Source organism: Gobio gobio (assembly GCF_949357685.1).
Source record: "Gobio gobio genome assembly, chromosome: 5".
NCBI classification, from domain to species: domain Eukaryota; kingdom Metazoa; phylum Chordata; class Actinopteri; order Cypriniformes; family Gobionidae; genus Gobio; species Gobio gobio.
The window spans coordinates 8,359,610-8,375,290 of NC_137101.1; the positions used below are offsets into that span (position 1 = coordinate 8,359,610).

General features: G+C 37.6%; 2 protein-coding genes across 2 annotated transcripts in view; one reads left to right on the forward strand and one right to left on the reverse strand.

Moving 5' to 3' along the window:
* nopchap1 (NOP protein chaperone 1) overlaps positions 1 to 730 on the forward strand; it is a 3,406-nt gene extending 2,676 nt beyond the window's left edge. Inside the window, exon 4 of the mRNA XM_079818374.1 lies at positions 1 to 730. This exon is cut by the window's left edge and continues 331 nt beyond it. The gene's annotated coding sequence lies outside the window, so the exon portion shown is untranslated.
* aldh1l2 (aldehyde dehydrogenase 1 family, member L2) lies at positions 145 to 14,350 on the reverse strand. Its single transcript, XM_079818371.1, has 22 exons — positions 14,125 to 14,350; positions 12,979 to 13,123; positions 11,056 to 11,290; positions 8,990 to 9,155; positions 8,798 to 8,899; positions 8,582 to 8,671; positions 8,161 to 8,295; positions 7,923 to 8,048; positions 7,749 to 7,840; positions 6,889 to 7,156; positions 6,680 to 6,807; positions 6,336 to 6,486; positions 6,184 to 6,254; positions 5,998 to 6,103; positions 4,397 to 4,484; positions 3,932 to 4,025; positions 3,694 to 3,793; positions 3,503 to 3,601; positions 3,249 to 3,414; positions 2,177 to 2,282; positions 1,806 to 2,005; positions 145 to 1,730 (listed from the first exon to the last, which is right to left on the reverse strand). The coding sequence occupies exons 1-22, from the start codon at positions 14,170 to 14,172 to the stop codon at positions 1,675 to 1,677; spliced, it is 2,772 nt and encodes a 923-aa protein (XP_079674497.1). The 5' UTR covers positions 14,173 to 14,350; the 3' UTR covers positions 145 to 1,674.
* Between the last annotated feature and the right edge of the window lie 1,331 nt (positions 14,351 to 15,681).

The following is a 15,681-nucleotide window of genomic DNA, read 5'->3' on the forward strand; positions in this document are numbered from 1 at the left end:
GCTGGCAGACTCGTAGGAGGAACCCTTCATTTCACTTAGAAGTTTTTATGTAGGGACGGAGTAGAGTCTCAGCTGAATATAACATATTCTGCATTATCTATACAAAGTAAAAGTTCAGTTTCATTAAAAAATAATCAACGTTTTACCATTTGCGTTCTTTATTGTAAAAATGGTTTCCCGACGCTCCTCAAATTTTGTTTGTAGTTGATGTAAAGTTGAAACGCTATTGTGTATGTTTGGCAATATGACACTTCCTGTGTGACTGACAGCTTATACAGAACATGAAATACTCCTGTTCACACCTGCACATGATAACATTTCGTCTTTTGTCAAACGCATGTCATTGTGGGAAGTGTTCATGCATAACAAAAGCATCATGAACCTTCACCGAACACGTGGCGGAAATAATTCACAATGCACTGAAGTTACTACATCAAGCATGTCTCATATTTTTGTACAAAATAAATAACTTCCTTGCAAAGATAACAGCATGTTTGTTATTCCCTTTCAACATTTCCTGTCTGGAATGCATAATTAAATATATAAAATAAGACAAGATGTCGTATCCTTTCATAAAATATATACAGTTATGCTAATAAAAATTAGTGATGTGAAAATGCTATGCATATTAAAACCCTCGAGGTGTACAAATATGGTACAGATTTCATAAAACGGCAGTGATGTGACATGGCCTTTAAATATAAGACTATATTTGTATAAAACTAAAGAAGTGTGTGTGTGTGTTTGTCTGAAAAACGTTTAAAAGTTCGGGGTTAGTAAGATTTTCTTTTTTAATAGAAATAAATAAATTTTATTCAGCAAGGATGCATTAAATTGATGAAAAGTGAGTGTTACAAAAGATTTCCTTTCAAATAAATGCTATTTTCTTTTTACTTTCCATAAAAATATTAAGCAGCACAACTGTTTTCAACATTGATAATAATCAGAAATGTGTAGAGCAGCAAACCGGCATATCAGAATGATTTCTGAAGGATCATGTGAAGACTGGAGTAATGATGCTGAAAATTCATCTTTGCATCACAAGTATAAATTACATTTTTGTAATATATTAAAATAGAAAACAATATTATATTTCACAATATTACTGTTTTTACTGTGTTTTTGATCAAATAAATGCAGCCTTGCTGAGCAGAAGACTTTCAAAAACATAAAATCCCAAACATTTGAACGGTAGTGTAAAAGAGCAATTTCATCCCAACCAGTTGTGATATGAGCGTCAGGACATTTTTTGTGGTTACTTTGTTCCTATTTCTGCAGAAAAACCGCATCGTGCAGCCGTTTCACGTTCAGTGCGAGCAGACAAATCGCTTGTCACTGGTAACATGGTTATAAAACGCTCAAGATCATAATACTATTGTGGTTACTTCCTGAAGTTAACACATCATTCACTTGACCTCAGTCAGTATGGTTCTTCAGTGTCTAAAAATAATTCTGTGTCCTTGGGTCCACTTGGAGGTGTTTTGCCATTTTTTCCCCACATTTTTAAAAATGTTGTTCGCCAGCATTTCCAGAAAAAAAGGGTGATATAAAATGTAGGCACATCAGTGTAGTCATGGCAGGAAATGCTCTGGATTTCCTATCAAACCTTCTTCAAGCCAAAGCAAGACAGTTGTGCCACTTTGGGCTGCAGTAACGGGCCATGCAGTCTTTCCTTCAATACTCCACCGTCACAGCTTTAGTCCGCAGGTACTCATGCAGGGCGTCCTCACCTGGATACACATGCCATCATGTTCATGAACGGATAGAGACAGAGTAATTATAAAGTGCGTTTTGTTCACTCTTACCAAGGTCTTTCCCAAACCCGGACTGTTTGAAGCCTCCAAAGGGAGCGGCCACGTCGGTCTTGTTGTAGGTGTTGACGAACACGGTTCCCGCCTCCAGTCTCTCGCTCACGTACATGGCCTTGTTGATGTCGCGGGTGAAGACTCCAGAGGCCAGGCCGAACTCGGTGTCATTTGCTCTGCTCAGGACTCCGTCTACATCACTGATGGAGTAAAACAACGGTATTAGCAGGGATATGCTCTTCTTTAGTGATAAGATCTGGCACAGTGACTAAAGAATGACACTTCTGCTGAAGTTTTGCTCACATTTTGTTCAATTTGCAGGTCAGAGAGCCACAAAAAAGCCCTTCTAAAGACAGAAAAAGGCAGCTTACCCATCTTTGAATTTGGATACCACCATAACGGGGCCAAATGATTCCTCTTTGGCGATGAACATGTGGTCCTCTACGTCTGTGAAGACTGTGGGCTCCATGAAAAAACCTGGAAGCATAAATAGCTATATATTAGAAATTGAATATTTGGGTATATTGAGTGTTTTTACTGTTAACAAAATTAAAACTACGAAAAATGATTTATAGTAACTGAAATTAAGCTGAAATAAAATAAAATATGAATACTACTTAAAATAAGTAAGCCTAAATAAGTACAAAAATTTAAATAATTTAAAGTTATAATTTAAAGATATATATATATATAAAAATTGCTAAAACTTAAGCAAAAATTATAATGAAAAACATAGAAATAAGGCAACAAACTGAAATAAATAAGTTGAAGCTGAATTACTGAAATTACTAGAACTAAAATAAACGAAAGCTATATATATATATATATATATATATATATATATATATATATATATATATATATATATATATATATATATATATATATTATTAACAAAATTTGGAAAAAACAAACAAACACATAAAACAAATGAAAAACTAAAAACCGGAAAACTTAAAAGAAAATTAGAAATGTTGCCTAAATCATTTAAGTTAAAAAATTAAGCTAAAACTGAAATATATATATAAACTAATAAAAAAATCAATCAAAATATAATAAATATATAAATGTATATATATATAATATAAAAATGGATGAAAGCTATATAGAAATAAAAATAAAGAAATGATTGACAAAAAAAAAAAAAAAATGATTGAAATAAATAAGTTTGAGCTGAAGTACTAAAATTACTAAAACTGAAATAATAATAAAAAAATAAAACATTACAAAAGCAAATACCAAAATTAGTTCATCTAAAAATCTACAAACAAAAGCTCTTTCAAAATATTAATAATACTCTAATAGTACATAAATGATACTAATATAACACTGGGAATAATGCTTACTTATATGATTATACATGTTATCCAAATATTTACAGAACAAATTTATGTTCACCAACCCTTTTAAAGCATGGCTATCTGGCCAGACTGGAGGTCTCACCTGGTCTGTCCACCTGTCTCCCACCGCAGATGAGTGTGGCTCCCTCCTTCACGCCGATCTCGCAGTACTCCACCAGCTTGTCCAGGTGGGCCTTGTGGTTCTGAGGTCCGTGATCCGTGGAGCGGTCCAAAGGATCTCCAATCTTCATCTTCTTGATTTCCTCGACCTGAGCGCACAAAAACACATCAGTACGTTCTGATCTAGAAGAAGCAGGCATGCCTTGAGATGCAATCCATGCAGTAGGGAACACGTACCACTCTCCTGATGTACTCGTCGTGGATGGACTCTTCAACGAACAGCCGGCCCGCAGCGATACAGTTCTCTCCTTTGTTGAAGTAAACAGAACTCATGCCCTGCAACGTACACACAAACATGCATTAAGTTAAAGAGGAAGATCTGGCATTTGTGTACGAGTTAAAATCTGGCACTAGCTGTCTATTCTCACCATTCTCACTGCTTTGTCCATATCGCAGTCGCTGAAGATGATGAGGGGAGATTTACCACCCAGCTCCAGAGACACCTTCTTCAAATTACTGACCGCACAGCTGCAACAGGATCGACATCATCAGCTGGAAGCTCTTTCAGAGCACCGCATAAAGGTTGTAACGATTCACTGTCATTGTACATGACAGAGCAATCGATTACAGTGTTGATTTTAGTGAAACTACACAAATGGGACTCGCCTTTTCATGATCTGTTTGCCAATGGGAGTAGAGCCTGTGAAACCTAGCTTACGGATATCAGGATGATCGGACATCCTCTGCCCGACCAGACCACCTGAGAGAAAGAGATGACAGAAATGTCAGTCATCAAGAGGAGTGAGAAAGTGATATCAGTGACATCAGCTGCTGATTAACACAGAACATACTTGATCTTTAGAATCTTCACAGCTCATATAACACATTTTTTATGGAATATAAGTGCTTTAACAGACACGCAAGCTGCACATTTCTGCTTTCAAACCTTCTGGAATTGTGCTGTAGGTTTCTATATAAACTGTAAATTCTGTTTATTTTTGTTTGTGGGGTGAGGGGGTTCAACTCGGAAGATGGGATTGTTTTCTGTGGTGGTCAGCAACAGGCTACAGAAGATGCCATTCACAGAGGCTAGCTTGTGCGGAACCTGGAATATTCCTTTAATGTATTCACCTGATCCTGGAACAATGTTGATGACACCTTTCGGAATGCCAGCTTTGACTGTCAACTCAGCAAACTTCAGGGCGGTTAGTGGGGTTACCTGGGAAAAACAAGAGAATATATATCTAGTTTTTATTCATTTTGTGTTTTTTAGAAAATAAATACATCATATGTTGTGTGTGTATATATAATGTATATACATTCAGAAAACTTCAGTGTGGTTACCTGGAAAAATGAAGAGATTATTGAATAGTTTGTCGATTATTTTCTATTTTTTCCAGAGAAAAGAATTCATAAAAAATTATTGATATCATATATGACATGTTGTATATTTCTGACAATTTTTTCCTATAGGGTGAATTCCAGGTGATTGGGACACTTTTTGTCATTGAGATGACTTGGAAAATGTGTCCCAATCGACCTGAATTCACCCTATTGTAGCTTTTTAATTGTTTTACTTTTAAACGAATTGTGTGTGCGTGTGTATATATATATATATATATATATATATATATATGTATATATATATATATATATATTATTGGCAGTCAATCGATTTAGATGTTTAATCTAATTGATTACATAATATGGCAATTAATTAATCTAATTAATCACACAATTTTGAAAAGAAAGTTATTATTTTGTTAAATGAGAAAAAAATCAAATAGCCATTTCAACAAGTAGCTTTAATTTTTTTGGATTTGATTCAACTTTTGATTCAACTCATCAAATTTATTACACATAAACGATTAGGCTTCACCGTCCATTGAGGATGAATAAATGACGACAGAATTTTCATTTTTGATGAAATTCAAAAATTATACTCTAAATAAGAATACTAAAACTAAATGTCTAAATGGGTAAGTCATTGAGTCATTCATTCATTTGATTTGTTCAAACGGCTGATTCATTCAGGAATTAAGTAAATGTCTCTCTTGAATGGCCATTGAATCATTGGTTCATCCGATTGATTCGCTCAAAGCTTGGATTCATTCAGGAACGAAGCACAGCTGTGTGTTGCTCAGAGACGCGCAACAGTTCTGCTCTGGCTTTACAGGTAATATTTTGGTTGGCAAAATTGAGCAAAAGCAGACAATATTATGTCTAAAATATAACACCATATTAACTGTTGCATAAAATCAATATCACATTTGCACTCGTGCCAATTCAGACAAAAAACAGCACTTGTGTGATATTGTGCTCGTTACTCATGTGATATTGCTTAACTATATCATGACAGGGGCATTTTTGCCCCTTATCTTGAATTTTAGGGGCATCTAACTGCATTCTATAGGTTGCTGCCCTGCTTCATTTTCATCATCAATGAACTTTATGAAATGTAAGAGGAACTACTTAGGTCTGGGGCGAGGCGAGTGAGTTAATAATTTTAACGCGTAATTGTCCCCCCATAACTAATTCAGTCAATTAACGTTAAACCGACAGTCCTATATATATATATATATATATATATATATATATATATATATATATATATATATATATATATATATATATATATATATATATATATATATATATATATATATATATAATCAGAACAATTAATTTATTTGTCTATGTGTGTTATATGTGTGTGTGTTTGCGTGTTTTACCTGGGCAGGTTTTAAGACGAGTGTGTTTCCCGCTGCCAGACATGCTGCACTCTTCCATGCCAACATCATAAGCGGGTAGTTCCAAGGAATCACTATGGCACACACACTGAGACACAAACAAACACCATGCTACATATTTATGATCATCAAATTTGAATAAACACACACATATTAACACTATCTCACCCCAGAGGCTCTTTCTTTGTAAAGGTGAGGTTGCGATTGGGTCTGGCCTGATTGATGGGTATCGTTGAGCCCTGTGAGCAACAGGATATGATGCGTCAATGACAGGAAATAGTCAAATGTCAACTGAAGGCCTGCACAGTGAACACACAGACCTGGATCTTGTCACACCAGCCAGCAAAATATCTGAAGGTCTGAATGGACATGCCAACGTGTGTTTTCAAGGCCAGGGTATAAACGGCACCAGAGTCGATCGCCTCAATAGTGGCCAACTCCTCCTGGTGCTCCTCCATCAGGTCAGCCAAACTGCACACAAAAGAAAGGCATAAAGTATGAAAACTGCCCAACAGGAAGTTCTCTGTAAAAATCAATTATTGGTCAAATGATTGGTTGGAATAGCACCATATTACTATTTGCTTAGCAAATGTGTGTATGGCTTTTCATACATATGTCAAATATTGGCCAAATGGCAAGTCAACACAAACTCTCTCCATCTTACCGGTAGAGTAGCCGGCCACGGTCACGAGGGTTCATTTTACCCCAGGGTCCGTTATAAAAGGCCTCTTTGGCTGCACTAACCGCTCTGTCCACATCTGCCACTGACGCATATGACACCTTGCAGATCACCTGACAAAACACAACGCAACTATTAGATATGCCTGGGTGTGTTTATGTGTGTGTGTGTGTTTTTGAGACGAGTGAACTTACCGAGCCATCTGTGGGGTTCACCGTGTTGTATGTCTTTCCATCTTCGGCATCTTCGAAGTTGCCATTGATGAAACACTGATAGGGCATTTTCACAATCATGTTATTGACATCTTTTGACGCATAATCGATGACCAGCTCCTCCTCCTGGTCTTCTCCACGCATGCGTCGGACGAACATCTGGATGAAACTCTGGAAGGTGGTGGCCATGTAGACGTCCTCATTCTGAAGCTGAACTCCTCCGCATTTCTGCTTCACCTCCTCCACCAGTCTAAACCAAACAATAACACATAATCCACTTATAATGTTCATCAATGTCTCCTTCTTCAAAAATAGTTTCCACCTCCTTACAATTAAAATGACCTCTGTTATGATTGGCTAACCTCTTTGCATGTGAAATGAGCTGAAAATATTTCTGCAAAGTTGCTGAGTACTAAATATCACAAAAATGTGGATATTTTTGCCACTTAGTTTCATTGTTATTGTAAACTAAAACTATTCAAAAATTTAATTTAAAGAATGAAAAATTAAATAAAAGGTCATTGAAATAAAGCTGAAATATGTAAATATTAGATGTAAAAACGTAAATAAAAAAATGTGTTATGCAATTAACAGAAATTAAGTTTAAGTGCTAAAATGTAAAAAATTATACATATATATATACACTCACATTTATTTTCACATTTAAGTTTAGTTTAGGTTTTAGTAATTTTGTTATGTGTCATAAGTCATGCTTGGTATGTAGTTATACTTACATATAAATACAAAATTAAAGCGTATTGAAAATATGAATAAATACTATAATAGCATATATAAATAAGATAAATACACAAATAAGATGAATAAATGAAGGTCAGACCCACCTGACTACATCCATAGAAGCAGCTCCAGACTTAAAGAAATCGGTTGTTTCATCAATCCCTGGAACATTACTCAGAATACCTTTCCATATCGCCTTGACAAGTAAGAAACAAAAGACAAATGGCATCATTGCTCAAATATTTTTCCAAAATGCATTTTGAGGCACATCCACATACCCTGATCTCCTCTGCCATTTTCTTCTCATCGTCTGTGAGATCCAAACTGGCGGCCTCCTCTGATGAGAAGTATTTGGAGGCAGGAATCATCTTTCCATCCTCAAACTGCAGGTTCTTCACCTGGAGCTGCACAGTGATATTACATTAAAGCAAATAATACTCTTTATTATGAATTTGTAGCACAGACACAATGCATTAAAAGCTTAGAAGCTAAGTGAATAAAAGATTAGAAGCTAACCGCTTTTCCATCAGCCCCGAACAGAACAAGCCCAGATTTGGCAATGAGTCCAGGCTGAGACGCCCCCTCCACCTCTATTGGCTGACCTGCGGGCACTGACCCGCTCAGCATGGACGAGCTGTACAGCGTTACCGGCTACAGAACAAAACACACACACATTGCTTCCAGTAAAAACATCATCCACTTAGCATCTTATAGTAGGACCATCAGAATTAGTCTTGAGTGAGACTCATATGAGATTCATTTGATTCATTATTCAAAGTGCAGTATACCATAAAACAATTGCCATGTTTTATTTAATTCAACTGCTCAGGTAATGTTAATGGTATGACCCATTTCAGGGGTGGCCAAAATTGCAATTTAAAGAGCTACCGGTACTTTATTTCAAGATTCAAACAATCTGTGTGTTTAGAAAACACACCTTTCCATCAATGACAACCCAGGCACCCGGAACTTTATCGTGACCACGGATCCAGTTATGGATGGCCTCTGCCGGCTGAGCCATGTTCACCTGGAGAAAGAGAGGAAGATAATGACGGATAAACCTGTGTTCACCTTCTTTGCTTACCTTTGGAGCCCAAAAAACACCCGCTTAAATACATTTTGCCTGATTTACATAACTGTTTCTGTGTCTCACCTTAGCATTGGATTTCTTTTGGATTCCTTCATAGCTGGCTCCTTCTTCAGACTGAGGGATCTTGGGAGCTTTGCCATCTGCAATGAGCTGTACAGATTCTACCTGTTGGAACACACATTTTTAAGTAAACTCAGATTCAAAATCTAATGTTTAGTTTGCATAAAAAGGTCAGAATGTTTTCTTCTTGGTTACCATGGCCTTGATGCCCTCTGGAAACAGGAAGCGGTTATAAAGTGTGTCCACTGTGTCGTTGGGCTCTACTGGACATTCCTTCTGCAGTAGGACGGGTCCAGTGTCCAAACCATCATCAGCCCAGAATATACTAAATCCTGCTTTCTTATCACCCTCGATTAGTGTCCTGCATACACATATTTAACCCTTTAATGCATGAATGTTTCGCCAGTCATTATTACATATCTGGGTCTTTGGCGATAGATCACAGATAGATCTCTAACTGCCGCAATATTATAAAACTGATACTTTAATATAAATTACAAAATAATAAAATAAAGCATATTTTGTTACCTTTTGTAACTTTGACAGGTTCAATTTGCGCAGATGCTTTTTACAGTCATCACTGTCACCGTCAGAGCTCATTTCCCCAGTACTTTCAGCATCCGCCTCGTATTCACGATCTCAAGCATATTCTCAAAACTATCGTTTTCAATGTCTTCAGAATCAATATTTTGATCGCTGACAGCTCCCTCTCTAGATCCACCATCAAGCGACTGATAATTGATTGCATACAGTGTTTGCTCTGCATTAAATCTCTGAGCCACTTCAAGTTTTGCTGATGATACTTGTGTATTCTGTTGTTTTATGTCTGCGGTAATTATGAGTGAAACATTGTGTATCAGACATGAGGAATAAAGTTGAATCGCACTTATTGAGTCATCAGAGATTCAATTATTGTTGCACAGAAAAACTACACTCACCTAAAGGATTATTAGGAACACCATACCAATACTGTGTTTGACCCCCTTTCGCCTTCAGAACTGCCTTAATTCTACGTGGCATTGATTCAACAAGGTGCTGAAAGCATTCTTTAGAAATGTTGGCCCATATTGATAGGATAGCATCTTGCAGTTGATGGAGATTTGTGGGATGCACATCGAGGGCACGAAGCTCCCGTTCCACCACATCCCAAAGATGCTCTATTGGGTTGAGATCTGGTGACTGTGGGGGCCATTTTAGTCCAGTGAACTCATTGTCATGTTCAAGAAACCAATTTGAAATGACTCGAGCTTTGGGACATGGTGCATTATCCTGCTGGAAGTAGCCATCTGTTTACGCCAAATTCTGACTCTACCATCTGAATGTCTCAACAGAAATCCAGACTCATCAGACCAGGCAACATTTTTCCAGTCTTCAACTGTCCAATTTTGGTGAGCAAATTGTAGCCTCTTTTTCCTATTTGTAGTGGAGATGAGTGGTACCCGGTGGGGTCTTCTGCTGTTGTAGCCCATCCGCCTCAAGGTTGTGTGTGTTGTGGCTTCACAAATGCTTTGCTGCATACCTCGGTTGTAACGAGTGGTTATTTCAGTCAAAGTTGCTCTTCTATCAGCTTGAATCAGTCGGCCCATTCTCCTCTGACCTCTAGCATCAACAAGGCATTTTCGCCCACAGGACTGCCGCATACTGGATGTTTTTCCCTTTCCACACCATTCTTTGTAAACCCTAGAAATGGTTGTGCGTGAAAATCCCAGTAACTGAGCAGATTGTGAAATACTCAGACCGGCCCGTCAGGCACCAACAACCATGCCACACTCAAAATTGCTTAAATCACCTTTCTTTCCCATTCTGACATTCAGTTTGGAGTTCAGGAGATTGTCTTGACCAGGACCACACCCCTAAATGCATTGAAGCAACTGCCATGTGATTGGTTGATTAGATAATTGCATTAATGAGAAATTGAACAGGTGTTCCTAATAATCCTTTAGGTAAATGTGTATACTTATACTATTACATACCACGGGTCGCTAGTGACCCTATACACTTCTGACAAAAATTAATTTGAAAACACATGATTTTATAATTTTCTTATTTTTCCCTTGTCATATTGTTGAGAATGAATAGATTGAGGAATACCAAGAAGGTTGATGACTTAAAAAGTTAATGAGGGGGAGGGTAGTGAATGACGCCCTGTGTCAATAAAGACCTGAGGTATTCATTTAAGGGTTAAATCCATTTAATTTAAACACGCTCAACCACTAGTGTCCATATAAAGGTCTCAGAGTGAAACTTTAGTAACACCTCACCAGTTGATGGCTGAGGCTCCTCTGTGTCTGGGCAGGATGGAGGGGTGGTAAATGATGGATCCGTGTTTGGGGAAGTCGATCACATTCATAGGAATGAACTGGGAGCAGAAAGGCATGACGTTCAGCTCGGCGCCCACAGCTTTGTACGCCTCCACCACCTCCGGGATGGGTTTACCCTTCACCCGCCACCGTGGGAACTTAAACACCGGTGTCCCGTCCTTCTCTGCCACCACCGCTGAAGGTCACAGAGAGATTGGTTCTGAGAAGTTATATAAGCTATCTGAAATAAAACCAGGTTGCATTTGCACCTGACATATTCAGACTTTAGGGAACAAAGAGCTAGAGCAAAATATATGTTTGCACTTTATTTTACAGTCCTGTTCCCCATGTACATAATATGTACTTATTCACTCTAAAAAAAAAAAAGGTTCTATATGGCACCAAAAAAGGTTATTGGCTCGTAATCATAGGGGAACCTTTTTTTAGTGCTATATAGCACCAATTTTGGTGCTTCAGTGGTTCTTCACCGGTTCTATATAGCACCTCTGAAGAACCACTGAAGCACCAAAATTGGTGCTATATAGCACTAAAAAAAGGTTCCCCTAGGATTACGAGCCAAGAACCATTCTTGGTGCCATATAGAACCTTTTTTTTTAGAGGGTAGAGTTATAGATACTAGTATATACAATAACTGGGTAATAACTAGGTACTAACACTGAACCTACCCCTAAATCTAAACCATGCCATTACCTTATATTAACCTGTACTTTCTTAGGTAAGTACACTGTAAATACACGTAAGTGCACATACTGTAAAATAAAGTGCAAGCAAAATATACACACAATATCATGCATAACTGAGTAACTGACCTTGCCCTTTATATCTGAATCTATAAATGTATCAGTCACAAACAGTAACAACTTTACATAATCATGTGTACCATTGGAGATGAATCAAAAAGTAACTATTCAGAGAGTTTCTGACCATTTCCACTAGTTCTACAGTTCAACATGTATATCAGTGTGTGTGTGTGTGTGTGTGTGTGTATATATTATTATTATTATTATATTATATATAGTTTATAGTGGTTCCTGGTTTCATCCCCCTAAATTTACCCCACATCTATTACAGAAAACAGTGAAAAATTTGTGGAAATTGTTTTTTATTATTACATTTACAGTGTAATTTTAAAACTATAAACAATTTTCTACAACCAAACAGTGTAAGACAAGTAGAACATAACGTGCAAAAAAAATACATATTTATATATTAAATATATTTATGTATAAAATAATAATAATAATATATATATATATATATATATATATATATTATTTTTTTTTTTTTTATAAACAAGATTATATATTTTTTAATCATTTAACTCTTTATTTTGGTACTCAACATGCAATCACATATTAATATAATGAGTGATGATTTTGACCATCTGTAATTCATACTAACTCTGAACATTAATTACTCTCTTGGGAACGATCGTCTCTGCTCTTTGTTCTCACATAGATCACAAATGCTCCGATCACTGGAGGACTTTTCAACTCACATGGCTTCACACTACTATTCACCAAAACAATGCGATCATTATGCGGGATGAACTTCTCCTTCTCTGACCGACACTGAACTGCCCCTGCTCCTCACGCGAACATAAACACTCACTCACTCACTCACGGTTGAGTTGTGAGCCAATGGTGTTCAACCTCACTTCCTGTTAGAGTTCATTAATTGGCCTTAATGTTATCCACAAACCTGACAGATTTGACTTCTGTGGCACTTAAAAGGTGCTCAACATTTCCATGCATGTAGCTGCGAAATGCAAATGTGGGGGTCCCAGCCCCCATGACACACTACAGTAACAACAAAAACGTTCAGAGCTCCAATCTATCCCACCCCCACCCATCTGACACTTACCAAGGGGATCCGCCTTGCCGTCCTTATCAGGAACTGTGAATACACCCACTACTTTATGGCCCTGCTTGCGGAGGTTTGTGTACACTTCCTGTCCAAACAAGCTCTGGCCAATCAGGGCCAATTTCAGCTTATTTTGGTAGTAAGCCTGTGTGAAAGAGTATTATGACATATTAAGACAAGCACATCAGACAAAGCTATATGGTCATAAACAGTTACTGACATTAAAATATGAAACATAATCAGTCTTATGTGGGCCCTTTGTTCTCTAAAACTAACCACTATATCTTCATTAGTAGTTCATTCACTGTCTGTACAAGTCTATTATGGGTCAATGACAAATGACAATGTCCACAAAGAATACATTGTTATTATTATTTTATTACAACAAAATGAGCACATAACTGATCCAAATATCTTGATATTTATACATATTTTCTTCTATTCCATTCGATTCTATATCGTTATTATTATTTGTATTTTTTAAATTGTTTTACATCTTTAAAGTCACATACATTCTGATGGCTTGGCAATGTTGCATGCAAAACAGTCATGTCAATAAAGTAAAAATTAAAATCTACTTTAGACATAAAACAGCTCAAGCATTGAAGTTTATTATTGCTTGCCATGGCAAGATTATGTATGCTACATGTTTCTATCAGTGCACATGTGATTCGAAGTTGTTGGATAGTTTGTGTTCTAGTAATAGTGACATTAGTAATATGATCTGCCCTCATATTCTCGCCCCCTGCTGATGCAACTCGTCTCGGATCTGTCCACTAGAAGTAATCCGACCAAGCAACGTGGCAAACACGGGATTCCAAGAAGGTTTAACTGCATAAAATACTATATCTAATTAACATGCATGCATATAGTATGAATATATAGTAAATTTACAATTTGCAAGTGTGCAACCTACAATATTGCATTAAGACAGCGGGTTATAGCAGCTGACAGCATGCTTAGAATAACACTGTATGGGTAACCCCTGTTAAATAATGATATTTAAGAGAGGTCACTAACATATAAACTTGTTTAAAGGTGTATGCATGTGTGTGCTATCAATACAGCACATTTTCACGTATGCATTCATTCATTCGTTCGTTCAAATCTATGGCAAATCACAATGCAGAAGATGCGGTTACTCACAGAGCTCGAGGAGAATTTCCTCATGATCGTGTTCGCCGTCCACAACATGGCAAAAATGATATAAATACTACAAGGAAGATCACGTTTAAAGTCCGGGGTGGTGGGCTGGGAACATGCGGCACTGTAAACTCACACCTGCGGTTCGCTGACTGACTGTATGTGGTCAGTGTGGCAGCGGAACCAGACTAAACCGACGCGCGCTGACCCGCAAGCGAGTTCAGTGCGTGCGCGCTCCCGCTCCATACGTCGCTGTGGCTATTTATTTAGACAGATGCGCGTAACCGACCGTCTTGAGTGTTAAACCTTCTTTTATAAGAATAGCTTCTTGTACCAGAAAAAATAGTAAAATACTTAAATCTTTTTTTTTTTTAATACACCCCTTTTTTATTTGAGAAAATGGGTGTGTCTTTACCTCAAGGCAGCCCTACTGGAAAATCCAGCTCAAGCTGGTAGCTGGTCCAAGCTGTTTTTTTCCCACCAGGTAGAGTCGGTGTAAAGAGTACCTGGAAATCATACTTGAGTAAAAGTACAGATACCTTACAGCGAAAAGTCTAATACCACCTGAGTAAAAGTATTGAATGTAGGCTTAAATATGCAGTAGTCCTCAACACCAAAGAGACATGCCTATGAAAAACAGTTTGTGAGGAGAGAAATCACGTTTATTTTCGAAATAAAGCTGATCATCTCAATACTGCAATAAATCAAGGTCAACACAGCCTCTTAAACATCTACAAAACACTCAGTAAAGCGCAAGTTCTCAAAAAGGGAATATTTGACCAATATCCTTCAATATAACAGATAGATAAAGTTGAGTAAAATTAAATAGTCAAAGCCTACTTGCCTACTTCATCTCATGAAACACCTGCCATTCAGCAACTAGCTGCTAATGCACTCATAAAGTAGACTTGAGTGAATATAACGAGTAATTGAATATCGGAGTAAAAAGTACATATACTTAAATCAAAATTATACACCGACCAGGCATAACATTATGACCTAAAATTGTGTTGGTCCCCCTTTTGCTGCCAAAATCTAGTCGAGTCACGGACTCCACTAGACCCCTGAAGGTGTGCTGTGGTATCTGGCACCAAGATGTTACCAGCAGATCCTTTAAGTCCTGTAAGTTGCAAGGTGGGGCCTCTATGGATCGTTTGTTCAGCATATCCCACAGATGCTCGATTGGATTGGGGATTTTGAAGGCCAAGTCAACACCTCAATCTCGTTGTTGTGCTCCTCAAACCATTCCTGAACCTTTTTTGCTTTGTGGCAGGCTAGGGCACATTATCTACTGAAAGAAGCCACAGCCACCAGGGAATACCGTTTCCATGAAAGGGTGTACATGGTCTGCAGCAATGCTTAGGTAGGTGGTACGTGTCAAAGTAACATCCACATGGATGGCAGGACCCAAGGTTTACCAGAACATTGCCCAAAGCATCACTGCCTCCACCGGCTTCCCTTCTTCCCATAGTGCATCCTGGTGCCATGTGTTCCCCAGGTAAGCGACAAAAACACGCACCCGGCCATCCACGTGATATAAAAGAAAATGCGATTCATCAG

Coding starts and splice junctions, on each gene's coding strand:
- aldh1l2 (XM_079818371.1), bottom strand. CDS start 14,172: ATGTTGTGGACGGCGAACACGATCATGAGGAAATTCTCCTCGAGCTCT. Junction 6,808..6,888: donor TGAACCCCACAGATGGCTCG/GTAAGTTCACTC, acceptor GTGTTTTGTCAG/GTGATCTGCAAGGTGTCATA. Junction 3,602..3,693: donor TGGACAAAGCAGTGAGAATG/GTGAGAATAGAC, acceptor TGTACGTTGCAG/GGCATGAGTTCTGTTTACTT.